Source organism: Cyrtonyx montezumae, unplaced genomic scaffold, assembly GCF_038088225.1.
Source record: "Cyrtonyx montezumae isolate F1298 unplaced genomic scaffold, pur_monq_1.0 scaffold_12, whole genome shotgun sequence".
Classification (NCBI taxonomy): Eukaryota; Metazoa; Chordata; class Aves; order Galliformes; family Odontophoridae; genus Cyrtonyx; species Cyrtonyx montezumae.
This window is the reverse complement of record NW_027071848.1, coordinates 13,878,700-13,903,980: the sequence shown is the minus strand read 5'-3', so window position 1 is coordinate 13,903,980 and position 25,281 is coordinate 13,878,700. Positions and strand designations below refer to the sequence as shown.

Sequence of the window (25,281 nt, the reverse complement as noted above, 5' to 3'; positions counted from 1 at the left end):
CAGAGCTGTGGAGGAGCGGCCCTGGAAGTGTGCCTGCCCCCAGAGAGATCCCATGGCAGCTCGGGCTGGAGCAGATAAGGGTGGATTTGGCGCACTCGACATGGGCTCATAGAATAGCTCAAGTCGGGGTCTGTGAGACCTTCAGAGTGCAGAGATGGGCCTCCTAACCCACTGAGGGATACTGCTTAAAAAGGGGAAGAGGCTGGAGGATGCATATAAAAGATCTCTGGATCACAGAGACACAAAGCAAATGATTTAAGAAATGCTTCAACCAAGCAGCCAGACTGCTGTGCAGCTCCATGCTGTTCGTGCTGCACAGACACTTAAGGCCATTACCTCTCACCTCACTTGCACCCATGTGCTGGGCCCCGATGTTCCAGTTTCACTCCAGTGCCTCCCACTGCCCTGAGAGGAGGCAAAGCCACGCCATGAGCTCAGCCAGGGCACAGCCAATGCATAGGGCCGTGCAGAGTGCTGTGTTAAGTGAATCGTTACTGGTCACAGCCACTTCAGGGCAATGCTGTGTTGGTTTCCAGGCCACTCTGCAGCCCTCTCAGCCTCACCCAGCAGGCCAACCCCAGCACGGCAGTGCTAGCAGTGACCACAGGCCCAGCCCTCTCTCTCACCAAGGGAAAGGACCGGAAAGAGCCCACTAAATATCATTCACTACCTTAAAAATGAACTGACGCTCCGTTACCATCACACGTTTGGACCTCTCATCTGTGACACTGTTGGTGAGTTCACTCCACAGGAGCCGTTGTGCAGTGCAGGTGAGGACACAGAGCTGGCTGCACGCGCTGCTGCCATCGCTGCTGCTCTCGGAACTGTTACGTATCAAACAAAACAGCCATCAGTGAGGAAAACGAGTCTTTATTTATTTTTTTTCTCTAAAAGCAGAATCCAGATACATGTTTTTGGAATGGTTTAGATGGTGGCTTTCAGATGCGAGCAGTCACATCACACAGATGACACAGAACAACCAGAGAAGGAACGAAGAAGAACGTTTGACAATCGCTTTACCAATCAGTCCCAACATGACTCTTAAGCAATGGCTTTGCCAGAACTGCCTTCAGGGAAGCAGCAAAGCTCACCTACTCAAATCAAGCACAGAGATAATGAGTGGAAAAGAACTACACGATGCAATTATTGCTGCCGTAGCTGATTTCTGTTTCCTTGCACGGTGCTCTGTGATGTGCTGGCACAACATTTCTTAAACACCAGTGTGATTAGCAGTGTCGTTCATATAAGTACACAGCAACATGCCAGCCAACCTAACCTTTTAAATCAGACTTCACTGGAGAACAACAACAAAGTTTGTCCTACAAACGGAGGTTTGGTTTTAGAAGGCGTAGGCTGTGAGGGTGAATGTGCCAATGCCAACGAACAGATCTGGTTTCTGTGTGCTTCCAGTGCTCCTCACACGGCTGTAAGATCTGAGGGGAAGAGAACTATTGCTGTCATTTAGCCTTTAGTGGTGCAAGGACAGACACAGTAACCATCAGCTCAATCATCAGCATAGGTTACGCCAAACCTTTAAGACCTGGAAATGGAAAGTGGAAAACGATTTACAGCACACTCCTCACCGTTAACAACTCAGTGTATTCCACAGCGCCTTTACAGACAGCTGCCACCTCACTGCCTCGTAACGAAGGAAGCCCCCCCACACACAGCAGTACGATCCACACGTGTGGGACACTGGGATCGGGCAGGGAGATCACCAGCTCCTGATGAAGCCTCGAGATGCCTGTGAGCATGGGAAGCGTGGTACGGGGCGTCCACACGTGCAGTCTGGACTCAGCTCCCGCTCCCCAGCACGAGGTCAGCTGGAACCACCGCCTCACAAAGACTATTTCAGGAGTGGTTTCATGGTGAATCTAAACAGTGTGCACATACGTACTAAAATTCAAAGAGAATTCTTAAACAGTACCTCCTGATAATTCACGGAGTACAGAAAATGCACAACCTGACGCTTACAAAACCTCAGCCCTTTTATAAAAACAAACAACAACAACAAAATAAACCACTGAAACGAGGCCTCGGGATTTTGTTCTGAGCTTTAATCTGTTGTTCTTTCCATCTCAGCAGCTTAAGCTCCTACGCTAAATAAACGATACACTCCTCCGCGGCCTCAGAACGCAAGGAATAAATTAGCAAGAGTCACACTGTGAATCAAAATAAATAATTTCTACATTACTTTGTATTAAAAAATGGTCTCTTTAATTGCACAGTATTATAAATATTCAGTAGCGATGCAAAGTCAGTTGGGTATTTTCTAAATGCTCCAGACAGCAGGAAAGCACTGTACCACACTGCACCCAGCAGCAGCAGCCCGGCCCCATCCTGCACCCACCACCCTGCCCTGTGTCCTGCCACGTGAGGGACTCGGTGTACCCGGACAGGTTCAGAAGTGCTCCCCATTCTCTGCCACTTTCCCAGCAGAAGTTGGGACAATTCAACAAGAGTCCAAAGGCTGTGGGTGACACCAGGATGGCTCTCCCTTTTGGGGTGCTGCATGCACGCAGCAGACTTCTGGCTCTCCATGCAGCAGTGTTGCAGCAGAGGACAGCGTTACAGTTCAGATATGGACATGGCAGAGAAAACAGCACTCCTGCGAAGACGTGGTCTTACCTCAGAGCAGCAGTTGGCAAGCGAGAGTAAGGTATTGGAAAAAATGGCATTTAAAGATGTTTGTCAATAGACATCGTAGCGATTAATACTGTCACGACCCGGGCACACCAAGCTCAAAGCCACGTACCCACGAGACACATTTAACAACTCCAAGTATTGGCAACACCCCTTGTGTAGAGAACAGCGGTGGCAGATGCCTGAAGTCCACGTGCACCCAACCGTGGTGTATCTGTGCACCGTTACGAGGCAGATCTCACGGCTCAGGTCCTGCTTTGCACACACGGAGCAGCCCAAGGGCTCTCGATGCCGAGAGAAGAACGGGGCTAACCTGAAGGTGCTTTGTTCTCCTCTGTAACTACTGCGCTTGCAGTGAAGGCAGTATTAACAAGATACCATTTGTCATACTTTGCCATTCAAGTTCAGCTATGCCCATCAGTGCGATTCCGTTGAGAGAAGTTCCAGCTGCTGGTAGCAGCCCGTACCGCTCTCCGCACAGCCCGGTCTCCTCCTCCTCCAACACTCACAGCTACAACAAAGGAAGAACCAAGCCCAACAGTTTGTCCACCACTCATTTTCTTCACTCAACGTAACAGCGTCTAAAGGGAACTAGCACATCATTGCACAACATCACAGGTCACCACACGGCTCCTGTTCTTACACTTTCAAAGTGTTTCCAGTGCTTCTGCACCGAGCGCAGAACGTGCAGTGGTACTTCCTACCAACCAACACACCCTGCTTCAGGGCTGCCTTCGTGTCTGTGGAGGCATCAACCGTGGCCACCGAGATCCGGGCACCGCCACGCGACTCCCGGTGGCTTCGGCAGCACGGCGCAGAGCCTGGAGGACAGAGGGCCCCGGGCACGAGGCATGAGGTGTTGTGGTGCTCACAGGATGGGGGGGATGAAATGCCTCTACTATGAACACGCGCTCCTGTTCGTGTTTAAGGAATTCAGCTTTTGGCAGAGGTGAATTCCTACATAAAAAATAAATGTAGAAACTCATTAAAAACACAGGTATAATAGCTGCATTATTAAAACAGCTGCATCTACACTACGGTGTAGTACTGAAGTGTAATTCCATTTAAAACAATCTTAGGTGTACAACCCAGATGAGACACACGGACCACTCCAAACCTCAGCATCAGCACTACGTCAGCCCCTACGCTCCAGCAACGCCCTGCGGACTGCCACCAACCACAGCCAGGGGAAGGCCGCGGCCGGACAGACAGGGACAGGCGAATGCAGATCCCACACTACGTCAGCAGTAAAAGCTGTCTGGAGCAATACTTCCTGAAATAGTTTGCTGAACACGGTTCAGATTATTGGATATGTCTATAAGCACAATGCTTTTTAGAAGCATTTACCATATACCCAAACCCTACTCACTGCGACACACGGTGTCGCACGAGTAGTGAAAATGTCTTCGTATTCAAAGGTGCTTGGAGATCATTTTCAGGCAGCATTTTACCTTTATTTTAGTGAGTTCACACTATGAAGATTTTAGAAGGAAGAAGATGCCAATAGTTCCTTTAGTTTATTTTCTTTCTTTCTTTCTTTTTTCAGTAAGTGAAATTGAGACAGACACCTGAACAGATAGCTATTTTTACCCGCCTAAATCTATTCTACGGCTGAAAACTCTAATTTTTCAATAAGAGATAAAATGTTGCCCAAAAGACTATAGTTACACGTCTGTGTTTCTACTAAATCTACAAATCAAAATAGTTCTCAGTTAAAAAGATACAATTTGTATCAACAGTAAAAGGTACTTTCTGGTTCTTCAGGGCCTTTAAATTCCAGCGAGCGTACCCAAAGGATCAGCAGTAGCAGTGTAAACTAGTGGTTTGTTAACACTGAGAAAGGTTACAATGCATGGAGACCTAAAACCGTAGGCAACTGACTACGTCATGTAAGTACAACTGACACCAATTGCAAAATCTATTTCTATTATATATATATGTGTATATATATATAAAAGCTTCGAGGTGCTAGTAAAACCCATGACCTAAGACCAGAAATATCCCTTACTAGTACTAGAGCAGACCCTCCTGTTCTGCTGCTAACACTACGCTAGCTGTGGCAGGAATTGGGCCCGCACAACACAGCGGGCCGGGACCCAACGCCAGGAACGCGCGCGGCCCTTCTCTGCCAGACCCCCCCTCCCCATCACAACAGAAAGACAAAAAGTTTAAGTTATTCTTTTGAGCTACAGTATCGTCACCATAGTGCAGTTAATAAATGTTGCATATCCTCAACGCACAAACCCTTTCCAGGCCAGCCTTGATAAATAACAAGTAAAATCAAACAGTGTCTTAAATACAAAACTTGCATTGAGATAATAAAATTCATTTAAAAACAGGTAAATATTTTATGAAAAGCGTATTTTATCCAGTACACTTGTGCAGCAATACAAAGAAAAACACGTAAAACATCTGAACAGAACCCTACAAAGTCAGGCCCCTTTCCACCGACCGGGAACAGCACGTGGGGGTGGGAGCAAGGCGGCCTGTTTCTTGGAGGTACTGAGTGTCTGCAGTTTGTGCTAGGCTCAAAGGGGGCTGCAAATCCTCAGCACCTTTGAAAACCAAGCAATAAGGCTTTCACCTTATCCATAAATTAGTCAAAATAAAAAATAATAATATTAAAAAAAGGTATTTTTCCTCTGATTGCATTTGATCTCACTAATCAACGGCATCAACAAAACACGTAACTACTGAAACAAAAGAGAGGAAGCCATGAAAAGTGCCATGCTATAAATTACTAAAATACCGTTACCCATCTCATCAACTCAATTATTTGTTTGAAAAATAAAGTCAGTGCTGTGGTAAATCCTTGTTTCCTATAAATAGATCATAGCACACACACACACACACACACACACACACACACACAAAAGAGCCCACAAACAAATAAACAAACAAACACCGTGTTGTAAAAAGTTCAAAAACGTGGCTTGAAAATGGTCTGCTGGCAGCAGCAGAAGGCTCTCTCTGCAGGTCGGCTGAGCACCGTGCAGGGACAGCAGCCAGCAACTACAAAACCAATCCCAAAATCGCAACGAGGTGTAACAAGGATAGAAAGTGCTGCGTATAAACCCCTGATGCACCAAAGATTATAACCAGAGACCACAGGTTTTCGTATATATCTCTCTATATATATTAATTTAAACTGGAGCTTTCTCCAGCTGTGAAAATAGCCTTTAAATTTTTTTCAAACTAGAACACAAAACATAGCAGGTACTCCGATGCATGGGGCTATACATACAGACTCCGTATTACAGTATTTCACATAAATGGATTACTATATAACCTCCTTGCTGAGAAGGAGATCCCAAATGCTATTGTAGCAAACCTCCCTCAGCTTTAGAGCTGAGCTGAAAACTACTGGACACCACAAAGATGCATCATCTCTCAATAACCTAGCTGAGATTTCTCCACTAAGATGGCTGCGGCGAGCTGCTGAGCGTCTGTCACGTGAGGGTTCTTCTTCATGACAATCCTCACAAGATCGGGGGGGAAGATGTTGCACAGGTTGATGTACACCTTCTCCCTGGTGTCTTGGTGCCTCAGGGGGTCTTGAGGGATTCCACAGTACGGTACGCGCCACGTCTGGTCCTGCTGCTCCGGTAAGCTTTGGAAGGCAAACTGCTCGTAGCACGGCTGCGTGGGGTTACTGGGCAGAGAGTAGGTCTGACGGTAGCCGTAGGCGTCCATCCCGTAGCCCTGCCTGTCCCAGCTTCCAAGCCCATCCTGGCCAGCGAAAGGCTTTCTGTGTCTCAACGGAGAATGATCGTACAAACGCGAGTCTGAGATGCTGTCTATCCTCGTGGACACAAGGGCTCTCCCCACGTGCATGGTCTTTGAGTGCGACGAACTCTGAGACGCAGAGTAGTCATTTGGACAACTAGAACGAGCACCGATGGTTGGATGCTGGAGATGCACAGCCATATACGGAATTGGAGGTTTGTGGTGATGCTTTGGTTCTTCATGACTGTAACTTTGCACTCGTGTTAGAGGCTCGTGGTAGCTCTGTAGGAATGGCTGAGAGTTAAGGCGGCCGTGGGGGTGCATATGTTGGCACTTCAAGTTCTCCTCCAGCTGTGGGTCAGGAGAGCTCATGTAAGAGCGATCGCTGTAACCCACATAGGAATCACTGCTGCCGCAGCTAACGCTCCCTTCACTGCTGCAGTCAGAAGCTACAGAGCTAATCCTATAATCTGTGTCCAAGGAGAAGCGCCTTTCAGGGCTACGTGGACCAGATATACTCAGACTCGAATATGCATTCAGCATAGAGTAATAACCTACATCCACTGGAGACTCGCATTTGGGATACTGATCATAAGGCATTGGTGTTCCGTGATTTTTGGTTGCCATCATCACTGTAGGATACTGACCCTGTGGTCTTTGATCCTGAGGTGGAAAGTGAACTCCGGATGGAAGGCCGTTGGTTAAAGGTGCAGTACTTTGGGGTTTTGCAGTAGAGGAACTTGGTATACTAACTAATGAAGGTACAGACCTGGTTTCTAATTTGTTTTTGGTGGGAAGCTTCTCCTCCAAGTCCTGATAGACCTGAGTCCTTATACTAGGATCCGACTGCCTCTTCGGAGTGGCACGCTTAAGCTCAGAAGTGCCATCGTTCTTAGTGCTACAGGGAACACTATTGCTTTTTACCAGTCCTCCTTCACTTGTGGTTTTGGCAGCTGTACTTCTAGACATGGCACGAAGTTCATCAGCGACAGATCGCTGAGGCTGATTTCCCCTTTCTGGATGATAGTATTTGCATTTGTGTCCATAGGTACATTTCTTCCCTGACAAGACAAATATAATGAGATTTAAAACAATAACAAGAAGAAAAATAAACAAACAAGAAACGGTCTTAATCATTAATAGAAATGCTTCTCATTTAAAGCTTTACTCACAACTTGAAAGACTGATCAGAGGACACCTCTCCTACGAAGACATGTTGAGAGAGTTGGCGTTGTTCAGCCTGGAGAAGACTCCAGGGAACCTTACTGCAGTGATCCAGTACCTAAAGGGGCCTACAAGAAATCTGGGGAAGGACTTTTTACAAGGACATGCAGTGACAGGACAAGGGATAACAGCTTTAAACTCAGAGAGGGTAGAGGGTAGATTTTGTTTAGACGATAGGAAGACATTGTTCACTACGAGCAGCAAGGCACTGGAGCAGGCTGCGCGGAGTAGCTATGTATGCTCCATCCCTGGTGTTCAAGTCCAGGCTGGACACGGCTTTGGGTAATGCAGTCTGGTAGGAGGTGTCCCTGACTCAATAGCAGAGGGGTTGGAAATAGATGATCGTTAAGGTCCCTTCCAACCCAAACCACTCTATGGTTCTATGATTCTACAAAGATCTTGTGAATGCTTTTGTGTGATGCAAGGTGAGATTCAGGATCTCCTTTCTTGTACTGTGGGTAAATGAGGCAGCAGTAGTGTTCTGCAGCGACTGAACTAGAACACAGACCAACACAGACACGTTTTGAGCTGAACATACCACCAGGGTGTAAGCATACGCTTCCTATACCATGCTAAGAAGATATACCAGTGAGAAACCTAATGTGAAAGTTACGGAGTCATAAGAGCAGTAGACATCTGGATTAGTTAAGATGGTCGTGCGCCTGTAGAGGATGGCCAGCAGCTAAACTTGAGGAAACTCAACCATTTTCTGGAGAAAAGTCCGTTACAAAATGGCTTTCTAGAGCCTGAAGAATCCGAGTGTTGTTTTAGATCTCTCCCTACCAAAGATTGATGGAGCTGCTCCTTTAGTTTAACTAGTAGATACAAATGTTCTTTAACCAGCACATTAAAATATCCCTTCAGTTTCCATAATTCCAGTGCTCAGCATTTTAAACATTCTCATACGAAGACAATCATGTGAAAACCTTCATCTAAAAGTTTTAATTATGCCAGCATTAAAATAAAGCAGGAGCTGAGTCACCAGTTCCAGCAGTATAGAAAGCTGATGAGTAGAAAATCAAATTACCATATGGACACGGTTGCTTCTTATGTTCTGGCACAATAGGCTTCTTCCTAAGAAAATTATCCAGACTTGGGCCATGGCGGCCAAGAGGATCATCAGGAGGCATAAATCTATAAAGCAACAAAAAAGCATTACAGAAGAAAATGCCTTCTCACATTACTCCTGCAATAAGCAAGAACCTCCTGACACTATAACCTGTGATGCTAATGACTTTAAATGTGGCTACTTTGAGGGCTGCTCTCTTGAAAACAGCTGCAGCTTTTGATGTCACCGTACCACAGCTGCCCAAGATCAACTTTCTGCTGCAGCACTACTTATCTCACAACAAAAAGCCAACAGTAGTAACTGTAAGTGGGCCAATCCTGACCTGGGTTGTTCTATGATGGGTACTCAAAACTGCTGGCTCAGTACATCAAGAGAATTTAAATAGTACACTGTAACACACACACTGGTATACACCAGAACAGGCAAACAATTTGACAAGAAAAAAGCTCTGGCAAAGAAGCAGAGTTCAAGTACTTATAATTACAATACCAAATACATGACCGACTATTGCTTCTGTTTTCTTACATGTACTTAATGATTTGGGTGGAAGACACTAAGTGCACACAGGTCTTCAAACTGTCCTTCCCTCAGTTATTTTAGTGGCACATATAAGGATAAAATGACTTACTTGTCATTAACAAACGAATACATTAGCAAGCGTTCATCTATGAACTTCTTCCATTCGGGCTTTTCATTTGCTAGATCCCTGTAGTTGTCATTAGAAACAATGATGCCATCTGACTCAAAGGCCAACTTCACTATGAATCGGTCATCGTAGCACACCACCCTTCTCCCTTGCACTCGGCGGGATGGTGTGAATACAAGAATCTTCTCTTTCTCTAACTTACGCAAGATTTCTTGATCTACAAAGAAAAAGAATCAAAAATTAAAAAAGAAATAAAATGAAAATGTAATTGATTTTGAAAGACACTAGATTTTAGGAAGAAATCCCAAGCGATTAGGACTAACCATGTCATAAAAGGTTATATTCCAGCAGAAGGCATCTGATGTGTAATCCTCAGAGTCAGCAGCCAACTGACAATACTCAAAAAATACAAACACAACAAAACCCATAACAAATCGAAACACGGAGCCACTACTAACAGTACGACAAGGACTAGGAAACCTACATTCTTCACAAACACTCAGGCTCTACCCAAACTTAAGACACCTCCTAAGAAGACTTAAGATGTCATTTTGGTTACCAAATTACATCCTGAGGAGCTTTGGAAGATGAGCTCAGGCTACCAAGGAGGGTAAACTGGACCAAGACTCCAGCTGTAGCACCACTGCACTAACCACTGGGGCATCCCCACCTTGGGTCACTTCTACTGGCTATCACTCTCCTCACAGCAGAGAAAGCTACGGAAGAAAAACAAACAGAAAGCTAGGCAACACCTAAAACTGCAGAAGAGTCACACTGGTTATGAGTCATAGCTCTTAACAATGATTTAGATCTCAAATAACTACTGTGCAGTGCAAGAAACCTGACAGGGAAAACGTTCCATACAGGAAAATAGAAGAAAAGAAAAAAGAAAAGAAAAAAGAAAGAAAAAAGAAAAAAGAAAAAAGAAAAAAGGAAAGGAAAGGAAGGGGAAAGGGAAAGGGAAAGGGAAAGGGAAAGGGAAAGGGAAAGGGAAAGGGAAAGGGAAAGGGAAAGGGAAAGGGAAAGGGAAAGGGAAAGGGAAAGGGAAAGGGAAAGGGAAAGAAAAGAAAAGAAAAGAAAAGAAAAGAAAAGAAAAGAAAAGAAAAGAAAAGAAAAGAAAAGAAAAGAAAAGAAAAGAAAAGAAAAGAAAAGAAAAGAAAAGAAAAGAAAAGAAAAGAAAAGAAAAGAAAAGAAAAGAAAAGAAAAGAAAAGAAAAGAAAAGAAAAGAGAAAAGAAAAGAAAAAAGAAAAGAAAAGAAAAGAAAAGAAAAGAAAAGAAAAGAAAAGAAAAGAAAAGAAAAGAAAAGAAAAGAAAAGAAAAGAAAAGAAAAGAAAAGAAAAGAAAAGAAAAGAAAAGAAAAGAAAAGAAAAGAAAAGAAAAGAAAAGAAAAGAAAAGAAGAGAAAAGAAAAGAAGAGAAAGAAGAGGAAAGAAGAGGAAAGAAGAGGAAAGAAGAGGAAAGAAGAGGAAAGAAGAGGAAAGAAGAGGAAAGAAGAGGAAAGAAGAGGAAAGAAGAGAAAAGAAGAGAAAAGAAGAGAAAAGAAGAGAAAAGAAGAGAAAAGAAGAGAAAAGAAGAGAAAAGAAAAGAAAAGAAAAGAAAAGAAAAGAAAAGAAAAGAAAAGAAAAGAAAAGAAAAGAAAAGAAAAGAAAAGAAAAGAAAAGAAAAGAAAAGAAAAGAAAAGAAAAGAAAAGAAAAGAAAAGAAAAGAAAAGAAAAGAAAAGAAAAGAAAAGAAAAGAAAAGAAAAGAAAAGAAAAGAAAAGAAAAGAAAAGGAAAAGAAAAGAAAAGAAGAGAAAAGAAAAGGAAAAGAAAAGAAAAGAAAAAAGACTGGAACAGGAAGAAATACAGCATTAGAATTACAAATAAGCAATCTATTTCAAGCAAACTTTATATGCTTACTAGAAAAGCCACAAGATTAAAAATGATGGCCAGCCTTTCTGTGGTCATTTTTCCCCCTGTGTGGCAAATGATATGTCAAGAGTCTGAAGGACAGTGATTTTTTTCCCCATTAAGAAAGAACAAAATATCTGTCATGTCTGGATAAATGGCAGGTAATAATAAGAAAGATACAGCCATTGTTTAGGCCGAGAAGTTTCTCACAAACGTGGACAGTGTGGAGCCATCCCCACGTTGGTCCTTTAAGACTTTCCCAAAATTCCAGGTGGTCACGTGTTTCAGACATATATCTCTGGAAAGGAGCATCAGCATGATGTGCTTCAGCAGACTGGCAGCAAGCAGGCACCCTGCATCCTGCTAAGAAAACTGACAGCTCCTGCTTCACAGAGGACACAAAGAAGAATCTATGATTCTGTGATTCTTCTTTGATTTTCCCCCCATTTACCAGCTCCCTGACAACACACAGCAAATTCATTTTCAATTGGTACAAAAACAGTCAGCCCTATGACTTCCTGCTTTCTCAAAGCTCCTTTTTGGGCTTCTAGTCCTAGCCACAGCTCTAGCAAATTTTATATTTCAGTCCTAAATATTCAAATCCTTATTACTTAGCCAATGCTCTTCTCATACCTCAAACACAAATACAGTGAAACAACTCGATCAAGACCAGCTCAAGCCTCAAGACAGGTTAATACATCTTCTTTCTCATGTTATGGTTTTCTTTAATTGTCTTTGCAAAACTTCACCTAAGTATATATTCTTCTCCAAGGGAACGACTCCAACAGTGCCTGTGATAAGGGCTAACAATAGCTTTCCAAATACTTTTTTTGCCACTTTTGTTCTAGTAGCAAGCAAGCAAATAGTGAAGTACTGTAAGGATCTTTGTAGATCTTCAGAAATGCATGTGGAAATGAAAACATGCTTCTATATTCTTTTAGTAGTCATCTTCATCGCTACTATTCTCATAAGCTTCCCTTCCTTAAAAGCAGCCATGTTTAAAAAGTAAAAAAAAGAAAAGAAAGAAAAAAAAGCTCTGATCCTCCTCTGCTTCAACTTAAAGGCAGCAGGAAGACAACCATCCAGTCTTTGTAGAGAATCAAGGAGTGGGATAAAGAAATAACTGCCTCTACATCCAATTTTTTGGAGTGTAAACACATTTAAAATAAAAAATCAGCAGCTTTCTCACTCGATAGCAGTAATGCTCACAAGGGGAACCGTTCTGCTGTGCTGGGATCATTCCCTTTGCTCGCAGCACAGGGCAGTGACTCACTGCAGGTGACTGCAGACAGGGCAGGCTGGCAGACTGCTCACCACAAGAAAGATCATTCTGTGAATCACTACCTTCAAACCTCTTTGCTGCCAAGGCTACACAGGCGTAGCAGATTTAAAAATGGCAATTACGTTCCTGAAGAAATCAGGAGCAGCACTAAAAAAATTTAGAAGGCAAGCAGAAAAAGATTTGGAGAGGGCATTACTTCGTTCTTTTCTTTCCTGAAGACTGCAACCAAAGATACCTCCTGTTATAATCTTACATTTCTAACAATCTGCCCTCTTGCACAGTAGCACATAGCTTCCCACAAACTAGTGAAGGCAGAGCAGAGCTTACCTGTGATAAGGGCGTCAGGTCTCGACTGTTCTTTCCTCCATGCTGGCACAAACACGGTAACATCTTTGTGGCCTCTTTCCAAAAACCAATCTACTGCCAATTTGATTCCTCGACAGGAAAAGACTTCTTTGTTCCCGTGGCTGAAACACACGTTACATTTCCTTATTCAATGACTTTGCTTTTCTCTGAGCACACAAAGCAAAGCACACATCTCCCACCCAGCATCACGTTATCCGTGTGCTCCAGGGTTTCTAAAGGCAAATAGGAGTCAGTCTGACTTTCAACCAAACACTGCCATCAGTTGCACAGCATGGGAGAGGGACAGTGAATCTGCAGAGCACTGGTAGCATCTCTTTGCTGACTTGACAAATAAGGAAAAACAAAAGCAGAGTGTTAAAAATCCTCACAGTCCAACGAAAACTCTGGTACACAGCAGCCATCATGAAGACTTAATAAAGGACAGCTGAAATGCCAGCCTGAAAAAGCACAAACTTCTTAGGAAATGCCAGCAAAGGAAAGTGAGCCCTGAGGGCACTGTGGCAGAGCCCAGCAGGAGCCCAGCAAGCTCCTCTTGAGCTCAGACAGAGGAGTCCAAAACCAGGCACTCTGCAATGCAGCTCAGGCAAACTGGAGAGACTGTCAAAAATCAACAAGAGGAAAGTAAGAATTTGCTCAGTACTGCACTTAGGATGGTGAAATTAATTGTATATTAAAAAACTGTGAAGAGGAACGAGTTCAGAAGAATATGATCAGACATAAGCAAAACAGATGGGCACCCATTGTGCAACAACTGTCTGAGGTAAGATGAGAGATGCAATTATTTCATTTTCTAAAGGTAGGTGACGCCTCGTCTGACTTCCATATCCAATTTCAGGCATCGCATAATAAGAAATACACAGGAAAACTGGAAAAAATTCAACAGAAAGCAGAAGGAGACCTAAGGGGAAATGCTGAAGAAAGCGCATTTAGTTAATGTAGGAAAAACAGGCCTACAGAGGAACAAAAGTGTCGTCAATTCACTGCAAGTAATTAAAACAGGATGCCTATCAACCAGTAGGCCCCCATGGTCCTGGGGTGGCTGCAGAAGTGGCCTCTGGGAGGAGAGGCTGGGGCTGCCCTGCTGCACACAGCTGGTTTCAGCCTTCTTTGCCTGTAATTCTGCTCGGTAAGCAATTTCCCTGCCCTTATTTTGAGTTTTCTTGCTCTTGTTCCTCCTGTTTTTTTCTCCAGTCCTGCTGTGGGGTGGTGGTGAGCAAACAGCTGGGTGGGTGCTTGGCTCCCAGCCCCAGCCAGCCCACAGCAATCCCACAGAGCAGTGATGGCAAGTCAGCACAAAATGCATGAGAAATAGTTAAGCAACATGCTAGAAAAAGCTTTCTAACTGACTAATGGGACAATCTGCCTAGGAAGGTTTTGGAATCTCCTCACTGGACATTTCTAATTACAAGTCAGACATACTGTCCCCGTGCACACGAGGAGACAGGCAATTTCCCCAGGTTCTTCCCAAGCCCACTGCTCTGCACAGCAGCAGGTACACACAAGGTGACAGCAAGCTGCTAATAGCAGAAGGGACACACAGGGTGACAGCACGCTGCTAGCTTTTGCCTCACTGCCTTGCCATGTCCTGTATCGCTCCTCTTTTGCTTTTTTGAAAGGTAAGAGAATTCAACCACTGAGGAGCAATTTGTGAAAGGGACAATTTAAGGACAGCTAGTCACCCAAAAGCTCTTCAGAAGGCAAGTTCATAGGGAAATACAAACCCTAGGAAGTTATTCAGATTTTGTTTCTCTTTGCCTGGCAGAACCATTCTGGAGTACCTCCTGCTTCCACCTTCCTAAGACACTGCATTGTCACATGTTCCTTTGCAGTTTGAGGGAGCCTGAGTAATGATGCAACAGATCTAACAGTACTGTAATATTGAGAAAAAAAGTAGAAGCTGTTTAGATTTTAAATGCCTGCAGGGGATGTGGCATGCACCTTTGGAGGTGTTCAGTGTCAGTTGGATGGGGCCCTGGGGGGTGGCAGCCCTGCCCACAGCAAGGGGCTGGAAGTGGATGAGCAATAAGGACTGTCCAACCCAAGCCATACTGCAATTCCAGCACCTGGAAACATAAATTCGACACTGCAGTTGCAGTAGACTGTAAGTGTGTGGGTTTTAGCTGGCAAGGGATAGTTACTTCTGCTGAGTGACGTGAGGTTTCCTCTCCGCACGCCTCAGCCTCCCTGGCTGTAAGGTCTCCCCTGAAGAGCTGATACAAGAAGTTACTGCTCACACTATCAGCAGGCCATGTGCAACCATACACATACTGCAATCAATTTCAAAACAGTTGGGAAGAACTTGTTCCAGCTTCTAAATTCCAGTGAAATCACTATACTGTTTTTACGCTAAACAATCCCTCTGGTTTCCAGTGGATAAAACCACTCTTCACTCCATACAGAGAACAAGTGTTTTGTAAGACTGCGTTTTAGTAACAGTATGAACAGCACATTTCTTCCCATAAATGTGAGAAATCATTTCTGGAATGAGATCCTGGCCTGAAAGCGATGAGAATTCTTTCCTGTTGCTTTGCATTGGGTTGGAATTCAAGCTCAAGGCAGAGCGAGGGTAGGGCAGCTCAGCCTAATACAAAACATTAAAATCTTGCTGCTCAGAACATCAATCTGGAGTATACTTAAACTCTGTGTGACAGAAGTTGGAAGTATATTACAATGCATACAAACTTTCAGGCGCTGCTGAGTAAGAAGGTTTAAAGTTGACATAAAGCTTCACATTTTTTCTGCCACTCTTCTGATACGTGCCCATGCTAAAAGTAGAACTGATACAAAGACCAATACATTTAAATTATTAGTGAGAAACTCTGTGAAAAAGGTGTGATAAAATTTATTCTTCTGTGGTTGTGTAAATCTGATGCTCTCCTTGTCATGGTCTTTGTGTTTCATCAGCTTCATGGTAGATCATGTGATGAAAAGATTGAAATCACGCTTCTTCCTCTGCCTTTCTTCCTTCTGGTCATATGTAAAGAAGAGGAGGAAGATTTGTACTTCTTGAATTTTTTCTTCAGTCCCAAGTATCACAAGCACATGGAAGCTCAGGGCACTCCGGCTGACAATGGCAGCGTATCAGTGTCCTCTGCTTTGGCTCTGCCTGCTGACTACGTGCAAGCCACTGCCTTAACTTAAAGCACTGGAGAGAATATTTCTTACGTACCTATTACTATTTCATACCATTCATGAATGATTCTTTTTGCAATATTTGGTCTTTTGATAGATGTAGCTTCACTTTTAAAAGAATAAAAAGTAGCAGTACAACCCTGAATGCTCTCTGAACAAAACCAGTCAAGCATTTTCTAGGCTAGCAGAGTTAGCAGAACAGTGAGAAGATATCTGATGAAATCATTTTCATTTCCCCCGTTTCCCTACTTGCTTCCAGATTTGATTTTCAAGTGGTTAAATCGTTGAAAAAAGTGAAGCATGCTCCTAAAACACGACTACTAACAACAGCTGCAACACTTCTGGCACGCTCTCACTCAATATTCAAACCAATATTTGGCTCTTAGATTGAAAGCTGCAGGATACACACACACTAATGACATCAGAGCTGAAGGCAACACTCATGTCTGTTGCAATTCATCCACAGCTTTTTATCTAAGTGAAACCTGGACATGAGATGCTTTGCAGGTAAAAACATACTGATTAAAAACAGGAACAACAAAACTTAGATCAGGCCTGTAAAACTACCTTCTTCCATCGTGTTAACAGTAGGAAAGCAGTCCATAACAGGGACATGAGCATTTTCACCCTGGATCAATGACTCATCAAACTGGTTTTGCATCTTACCTCAGCCTTTCTTTAAAAACATCTCTCTTTTAAGTTCCACCAGCTTCCTGCCCACAATGATTTGTCCCAAAGCACTTCACAGTAACCCGGATCTTCTTTCTGCATTTGCTACTTATCTGTACAACGTGGAGCGGGTGTGATGTGGATAGAACAGTTTCCAAATGTGCTTTTCTTTCCATTAGACCATGACTAATGACTCCAATGCTTCGTGGTCTTTGAAGGAGCTCTGGAGGCTGTAACACCACACAGAATGCCATCTCGGGGCATGGAAGCGCTGCCGCCAGCCTGACATGTGGCTGGCTGACCAAGCCAGAGTCACGCACGCTGCAGCCAGACTTCAAAACAAGCAAAGAGAAGTTGCACTCAGAGCTGCCAGTAACAAGCTCCCAGCCACATGATCATTACTTGTTGGAAAAATATTTTTATCTATTGCTTGGAGCAGTTTCTCAAAATAACCCAAGAAATAATGCAGACTATGGAGGAAATGCTGCTTCAGGCTACCAGTGAGATGGATGCCTGAATCCGTGTCCTTGTGTCTACTGAGCTCAGCAACAGCCTGAGGAGAGGCTAACATAGCTAAACTGTTAGTGCAATTATTTTAATGTGTCTGCAGAGTAATTGCTAGATGGAAACTACATGGAGGACATGACACAAACCATTGTTTGGTTGATTGACAGAGTCATTTCCAGCTGTGGAAAAACTACATAGATTGGGTATAACAAAACTTGTACTGTGGTCATATGCCTGCACCATGATTAACACATGGTGACGAGGCTCAGATCCCTAAGTGGAGATGTCCAATGCTTGTTTAGGCACCTATGGGTATCTCACACATCCTTCTGAGCAACGCTAGTGCTGTCACAGCTGCCAGACGTTGATGTGCATTTCTGATCCTGCTGAGCACCTAAGACCTTCCAGCTGGACGGATGGCTGGGCATGAAAGCTGAAAGAAAACTGCAAATATGCCTTTCATTTAATCATATGATCATTTGATTTGGAAGGGACCCCTAAATATCATCTAGCCCAGCCCCCCTGCAATGAACAAGGACACCAGAGCTTTGATCAGGTTGCTCAGAGCCCTGTCCAGCCTGACTTGGAGTGTCACCAGGAAAACCAGCACCTCTCTGGGCAGCCTGCTCCTTTCTTAAGTGAAAATGCCCTAAGTCACCATCTTCCTCTCCCAAAGAAGAGTGCAACCATTCTCTCAGATTGTCCTTGAGCAAGGACATACCTCCAACACAGGTCAAAGTTTCCCAAAAGGGCAAGCAGAAGTTCAGTGAGTACATCACCTTGGAGTTCTAGGGGTGAGTTACGACAAATCTCATTATTCAAAACAGGATTCTTCACTTCCACTAGCAAACCCAGACAGCATATGATCAAGAGGTCAGTTATTTTTTCCCTGTAATTCTGAAATTGTTAAAAAAATATTCTAATACAGCAGGTACAACCTCCAATTAATTGCTAATCAACATTGTCTTCATATTGCTGCCACTGAGAGCACAGCAAGGTTCAGTGTTTCTTGTCTATGATTTCAGCACAAAGTTTTATGTAGGTTTACTTAAAGTGTTAAACTCATTCTTCTTCCTGTTAGCAAAGAAAGGTATCCACAGTAGCCAGGTGAAGCTAACAAATATGGGATTGAAGCACATGAACACCCTAGAGAAAATTCTCCAGTTGTTTTTGTATCTAGCAACTCTGTTCCTCATTTCTTACTTTTGTTTGCAAAAGCTTGACTTTGATTCCAGCCAAGAAAAGTATCACAGCAGCAACTAGTTTTAGGCAATTTTCAGAGTCCCAGCCTTACCAAGCAAAGGAAAAGGACTGTGTTGAATACACCACAGTATATTTCTCTCTTCAGAAGGAACTCTGAATCTCAGCAGTGAAGAAGAAGGGGAAAAATAGAACCTCAAAGCCTTGTCTCTGCTGTCTCACGGAAGAACAGGACCTTCTCCCCTTCATTCTTGACTGCTGAGGCTCAGAAGGGGCAGCCTGGGATGCACAAAGAGCAGGTCTGGGAACATACTGAAGAACAGAGAGCAGAAATGGGGGTGAAGAGCTGACAATCAGTGTCTGCTAGACAGGCAGAGATCACCTTTTGCCTTCTTCACTTATATAAATGGAAAGTTTAGGTTTTCCTAAAGTTCAAGTGGGGATACAGAAGTACTATGGATGGAAATGTGTTAACCGTCTAGTAGCTTACACTAAATAAGGCACTGAGTGCATTTTTACATCAGTGAACAACTTCTCACCCTTGTGGACTAAGGCTCTGAATCACCATTTTGCATTATAACATCATCAACTACAAGCAAGAGAAGAACATTCTTCTGTAGTAGAATTAGACATACCCAGCTTTCTACGATGCCAGTGTATATCAGTGCTCCGGTACAGTACAGAAGAATCCCAGGCTCCGACCACTCAGCCCAATCTCACCCCAGTTGTGCTAAGTGTGTATCAAGAGATCTACAGCTGCTCTAGGGGATTATCTCATCTACTGTTTGGTTCCAGTTTTAAATTTAGATACACGTGCACACAAATCAGTCTCATCCCTTTAAAAGAAAATTAGCAGTTCTTTTTTAAAATAGTAATTATAGTAAATGATATCAATTATTATAGTAAGGTAGCATCAAGAACTTGTCTTATGACAACATGAGGTAAGTATACAGCTCAATATACCCAGTCCAGTGAGAACATAAGAGAAAGCTCTCTCAGGAATCTCTCTCTAAAGACTAGCATGGTCTTGCTTTTCCGGTTAGCAGCTCCCAAGTGAGCTTAGTTGGCAACACCTTGGAAAGCCAAAGAGGAAAGAAAAAGAACAGAGTGTGCCAAGTCATAGAAGTAAGGCTCTTTTAACAGTATCCCAGACATTTAGACATAAACATTTGAATAAGATTGTCTGAACTGTGGCTGAACTCCTTTAAACATCGTTCTTTTGCATATTTGAACTCAACTTATTTACTATTACATATTGTCTTGAAAGGAAGAGGCTATCTTGCAGGCAAACAACTGGGTGCACAGCTGACGTCAGCAACAGGGATGCACCTTTTATAAACACAGGATTGAATTAATCTCTAGCTAATGACGGAATCCACTTGACTAGGTAGAACAAACGCATCTTTGCCATCTAGCCGAATGAAAATGGGGCAAAATGAAAACAGAGCAAAATTGTTCTTTACCATCTGGCTCGCCAACCAGGAAGTGGACCAGGAAGTTTCTAGAATGCACTGATGGTAACTTCTTGACACAGGCAACAGGGTCCAACATCACAACCTTGCTGTACCTCAAACTTATGAAAAAGGAAGAACTGATCAGGGGTATGAAGGTCAGGGGCAGCCTTGGCTGCAATGACCTGAGTAGTGGACTCTGCAGAAGAGTGAGGAACAGAAAAAGCAGGATCAAAACCTTGGACTTGAGGAGAGCAGACTTTATTTAGAAGAATCCCGTGGGACAGGACGCTGGAGAGAAGAGAAAGGGTAAGATTTGCCTTCAGGAATCCCAGGCCCAAGACCAGAGGGAGAAAAGAAGACTTTTCCTCAGCAGAGGTTAGGGAACACTTCAACTGAACACTCCTAAGCCATTGGACCCTGACAGGATGCACTCAGGAGTACCGAGGGAACTTGCTGTTTACAAGGCCATTCTTGGGACCCACTGAAAGGTCACAGTGAAAGCGGATGTTCCTGAGGTCTGGAAGAGAGAAAATATCACTTCTATCAAGTTGAGCAATAAGGACAATTCAGGCCATTGCAGGCTGATCAGCCTCACCTTGATCCCAGCACAGGTGAGGGAGCAAACCTTCCTGGAAGCCTTTTCCAAACACATTTAGTACACAAAGGTGACTGAGATAGTCAGATGGAGTTATGAAGAGCATGTAATGCTTGACCAATCTCACAGCTTCTTATGATGTCTGTTTCAGTAGATAAGGAGAGCTGTGGATGCTGTTTATTCTGACGTTTAACAAATGAAGCTCCTGACACTGCTTCTGATGACATGTCCCCTAACAAACTAAAGAAATACGAGTGCCATAAGTTCACAGAGGCAGACTGAAACCTGTCTGAACTGCTGCACCCAAAGGGATATGACTAGTGACATAAAGTCCACTTGGAGGCCAGTCACTAGCAGTGTACCCCAAGGGACTGATACTGGGACCAGCACTGTTTAATGTCTTCACTACTGACCTGGACGATGGGACAAAATGCACTCTGAAACAAGTTCACAGAATACACAAAACTGGATGGCATGGCTGATACACCACATGGGCATGTTGCCATTCAAAGGGACATAGGCAGGGTTGAGAAATGGGTCAGTGGGAGCCTCAGCATTTGAAACTCAACTGAACATGGCCCTGAATTGACACTGCTCTCTACAGGGTGACTGGACTAAAAGATTCCTTCCAAACTCAGTGATTTTACGGTTTACAGCTACAGACAAAGAAACAAAGACCTATTAATTGGATTCTTGGATATAAATTAAATCAGTTAGTATCACTTCACATACATTAAGGCCCTGTACCATGCATATCCTAAATTCACACTTGGCCCATTTTATGTAGGTAGTCAAGGAAGTAATTGAGAATAGACAATCATAACCTAATTACTTAAACTAATAGCTGAATAAATGTTAAGGAAAAGCGACTGAACAGAAACTACTCAGCCTCACCTCAAATACTGCACACAGTTCTGGGCACCACGATATAAGGAGGACATAAACTATAAGAGTGCACCCACAGGAGGTCTATGAAGATGGTGAAGGGTCTAGAGGGCAAAATGTGTGAGAAGAGTGAGGGGAGGCCCTGTGGCAGCCTACAGCTTTCTCAAGAAGAGAGCAGAGGCGGTGTTGACCACTGTTTGCTGATGACAGTGGCGAGATCTAAGGGAATGGCACAGAACTGTGTCAGGGGAGGGTTAAGCTGCATGTTAGAGAAAGGTCTTACACCAGAAAGTGGTTGGGCCCTGGCACAGACTCCTCAGGGTAGTGGTCATGGCCCCAAGCTGACGGACTTCAATGAGCATTTGGCCAACACTCTCAGAAAAGTGGTTTCAGTTTTGGGTGGTCCTATGTGGATTCAGAAGTTGGACATGGATTCCTTCTCACTCTGGATATTCCATCATTCTGTGATTCTACTTCTGGAATCTGATGCAGTTAGTGGGAAATGTTGCATCAAAGTTCAGCCATCCAGTCTGAGCTGCACTAGCTAGCTAAGTTTGCATGAGAGTTTTATATTTCTGTAAAATACAATTCAAATCAATTTTAGCATCAAAATAGTGTTTGTTCATCTGGATGTAACTCCTCTACAGCCCAAGGTGAATGATACATCAGGTGGAAGAAACTCACTGGAACAGCCCATTGAGAAAGAAGCATTACTTGTACTATATGGGCTAACCACTTCTACCTAAATATATAAAAACTACTTAATTGCTCTTATGAGTTGTACTTATATTTCATTTGAAAAAAGCCTCATTTAAAGATAATCCAATTGAATAGAAAATAATGATAAAAAAAAGTTTTCAGCCCAGAAGTGTCTTGCACAACTTTTATTACTATGCGAACAGTTCATTAGGAGACTAAAAACATCCTTCTAACCTGTGGTGCTAATAATTGGACAATCATTGAGTTAACTAATTTGTTACTAATCAGTTAGTCAACTGATGGTTTCTACAGACAAAAAAACCCCACACCTCTGAGCACTTCTGTGTTATCTCCTTTTTCATCACTGAGGAAGCTTGAGCCTACTGCCTCTCCCCAGACAAGTTTATTGCTATGCACCCATATTGCTGGGGTCAGAATGGCTGAATGCTGTTGAAACGTGTCACCTGTGGGTACGTTAAGTGAATGAAGGCGTAATCTCAGCTGTTAATGGCAGTAAAACCTAGCTCCAAATCTGATAATCAACAAATTTTACAGATAAACCACTTATAGAACAACCTGTCAAGGAAAACTATCCCTTAAGCCACTTTCTTCTAAGTCACTGTTTTATAATCCTGTGTAATCTTACATTTGCTCTACCCTCCTGCATGTAACAGGATACAACAATTTCACATAGCAGTGGTGCCTAATAAAGCTTTGCTAAGTACACCAGAAGTTAAGTATTAGACTGGCAGCAGGAAGGAGAGACTTGATAGCTGGTTACACAGAGATGGACAGTGACCTCTTACAGACCTCTAATCTCCTTACATGATTGGCATACTATGCAGTTGGGGATGGCTGCAAGAGAACCTGCATAAAGTTTTAGGCAATTATACAGTACATCAGCGCTTGAACCAGACAGAGTAGTTCTGTTTCCGTTTAAATACAAAAGCAAAAGCTTCATGGTCACATACCTCATTGCCACATTGCTGCCATCAATAACTACTGGCCTCAGGTTGTCACCATCCTCTGTCACATCCTCCTGCAGTGGAGATTCTGACCTCTGAGACTCTATGGAAGACGCTTCACGCATTACACTAGTGTTAGCATTAGTTACAGACTGATCAGTCTCAGTTTTATTCCCAAGTTTGACAAGTTCTCCCAAAATATCATTTATTAAAGCATCAGTACCAAGTTTATTTAGTACAAGTTGAACCTGCTCTTCAGAGTAACCCAACTTAAGTGCAAACTCCAGTTTGGTTTGATACTCTTTCACCACATCAGGGGGCTTTTCAACTTCCTTCGGTACTGTCTGAGCCTCCTCTATCCGAAAGTCTTGCAAAATTTCATTTCTTTTTAGTATATGAGGCTCTAAACAAGGAGATCGGCACAGCTGTCGGTGAGTCTTAGGCAGTAAATGTGATTCTGATGCAGAATTATTCAGTCTCTCTGAATCATTATCGGAATTTGTGCTTTCTTCAGAGTCACAGCTGGAGCTTCCTGAAGTCTCTTCAGATGCCTCCTTGTCCACATCCTCTTTCCTAGAATTAACCTTATCCATCGTCGGCTTCTCCGCCATTGACCAAGGTACAATTGCATTTATTTGTGTGCCAGTGCTCACCACATAAAGATGGCCTAAGTCATGCCCTAGATGATCTTTCAAGCCCATGAAGCTGCTGCATGTACTTGACTCCACTTTGCTGTTTTTCTTGTATTCCTGAATATAAAGCGCTCCGTATTCCTAAAGAGAGAACAAAAACGTTGCAGACGGTTACACATCTTATTAGTTGTGCATTTTACTCCTGCATCCTCAGAACTGCACTTAATCTGTCACTGCCAAGATACATAACTTGTTGTTTTTTTGAGCATGGAAATTTTTTTTGGGGAAAAAACTTTCCAAACAGTGCATACATTGCTGAGTTATAACTGACTGCTTATCTTCTTAATGTTTGAAATGCTTTTACTTAGCCATTTCCAGAAATGGGTTCATTAAAGAACAGGAAACTGGACAAGTGTGTTTACAGCAACTCAACTCTGACCAAGACCTAAAAGTAACCCAGTATTCCCTCTAGATTTAGACAATATTGCTACAATGAAAGAAAAACACCGCTATAAAATACATCTACAAGAAATCCTTTCAAACTAAGCTGCTTAGACTCTCTGTTCAATAGAAATTAGCATAATACAAGATTAGCTGGCTTATTAGGCAAATAAAATATGCTAAAATAAACAATTCTAAGAGGAAACATTATTAAATAAAAACTTACTGGTCCTAAAAGACACTAAACTGAATACACTCAAGATATTTCTGACTTTCCTTATAAAGTGATAGTTAAGTGAGGAAAGAATAACTGCTCTCAACAGAGTGCTGCGTTACTAACACATACAAGATGCAGAGGCATGGACTGATCTAATGGCCAATGAAGCCAAAGAAAGCCTCTGCAACAGGCTATTTCTCAAGCCAGTAAGGCAACAACATTAAATGTTAATTTCAACTCTTGTACTTGGCTTGTGCAAGCCATTTGCTAGATCACACTAAATATAGGAAGAAGTCATGTAAAGAGTGGAAGAAGAAAAACTGCAGTTTTTCTTGAGAAATTTTGTATAGCGGCAGTTACACATGAATTAGTTACCAATTTCATCAAAGCATTACTTCCATACTTCCATAATGTTCATTTCCAAAGGACAGCTCTCTACCTTTCTCCCTTGTTCTATTCTTCTAGGTGGGATTGTTTTGCTTAATGCTTCAATCAAAAAAGTAAAACATTATTTCTCACAGACAAAAATGGACCATATAGAGCAATTTCACTGCAGGGGTACCATAAAAAAGAAAATTTTCCATGAAAGGAAGACTATAAAACAAACAATTCTTCCACTCTTTCACCTTGCAAGGCAGAATACAAAAGTAATATATAGATGTTAAGGTTTTCACCGGAACTTGTCAAATACAGTTCAGACCTGGCTAGTTTACCCAAGTAGTTTTTGGCTTAAAAAAAATTAAAAACCCAACACGAGCATTTTCTGTCTAACCCCATAATCCAGTTAAGACTGACTTCTAGGAAAGAAGACTTTCAAGTTTTATTCAGATCTGACCTCATTAGAAGGGAGTAAGGCTGTAACCCTCTCTCAAACAGCGTATCAAGGAATACTGCATTCCCTTAACTTCATGCTTTAGGATTTCACACAACACCACATACTAAACACAAGAAGAATTTAGGAAGTGAACCTTTTCACACAGTGATTTATTAACTAATGTAATGCACTTGATAGCACAGTGCTAGTAACAAAATACAACAATA

General features: G+C 42.8%; 1 protein-coding gene across 1 annotated transcript; it reads right to left on the bottom strand.

The window, feature by feature from the left end:
* Positions 1-2,532: 2,532 nt before the first annotated feature.
* On the bottom strand, positions 2,533-23,871 carry ZC3H12C (zinc finger CCCH-type containing 12C). Its single transcript, XM_065730080.1, has 5 exons — positions 22,957-23,871; positions 12,806-12,945; positions 9,291-9,525; positions 8,621-8,727; positions 2,533-7,430 (listed from the first exon to the last, which is right to left on the bottom strand). The coding sequence occupies exons 1-5, from the start codon at positions 23,649-23,651 to the stop codon at positions 6,034-6,036; spliced, it is 2,574 nt and encodes an 857-aa protein (XP_065586152.1). The 5' UTR covers positions 23,652-23,871; the 3' UTR covers positions 2,533-6,033.
* Between the last annotated feature and the right edge of the window lie 1,410 nt (positions 23,872-25,281).

What these genes read in the sequence shown, in the direction of transcription:
- ZC3H12C (XM_065730080.1), bottom strand. Translation starts at nt 23,651, where the DNA reads ATGGGCTTGAAAGATCATCTAGGGCATGACTTAGGCCATCTTTATGTG. An exon ending in GGCAGCAATGTGGCAATGAG is followed by an intron (nt 12,946 to 22,956) that starts GTATGTGACCAT and finishes CGTGTGTTTCAG; the next exon opens with CCACGGGAACAAAGAAGTCT. An exon ending in TATTCGTTTGTTAATGACAA is followed by an intron (nt 8,728 to 9,290) that starts GTAAGTCATTTT and finishes GTTGCTTTATAG; the next exon opens with ATTTATGCCTCCTGATGATC.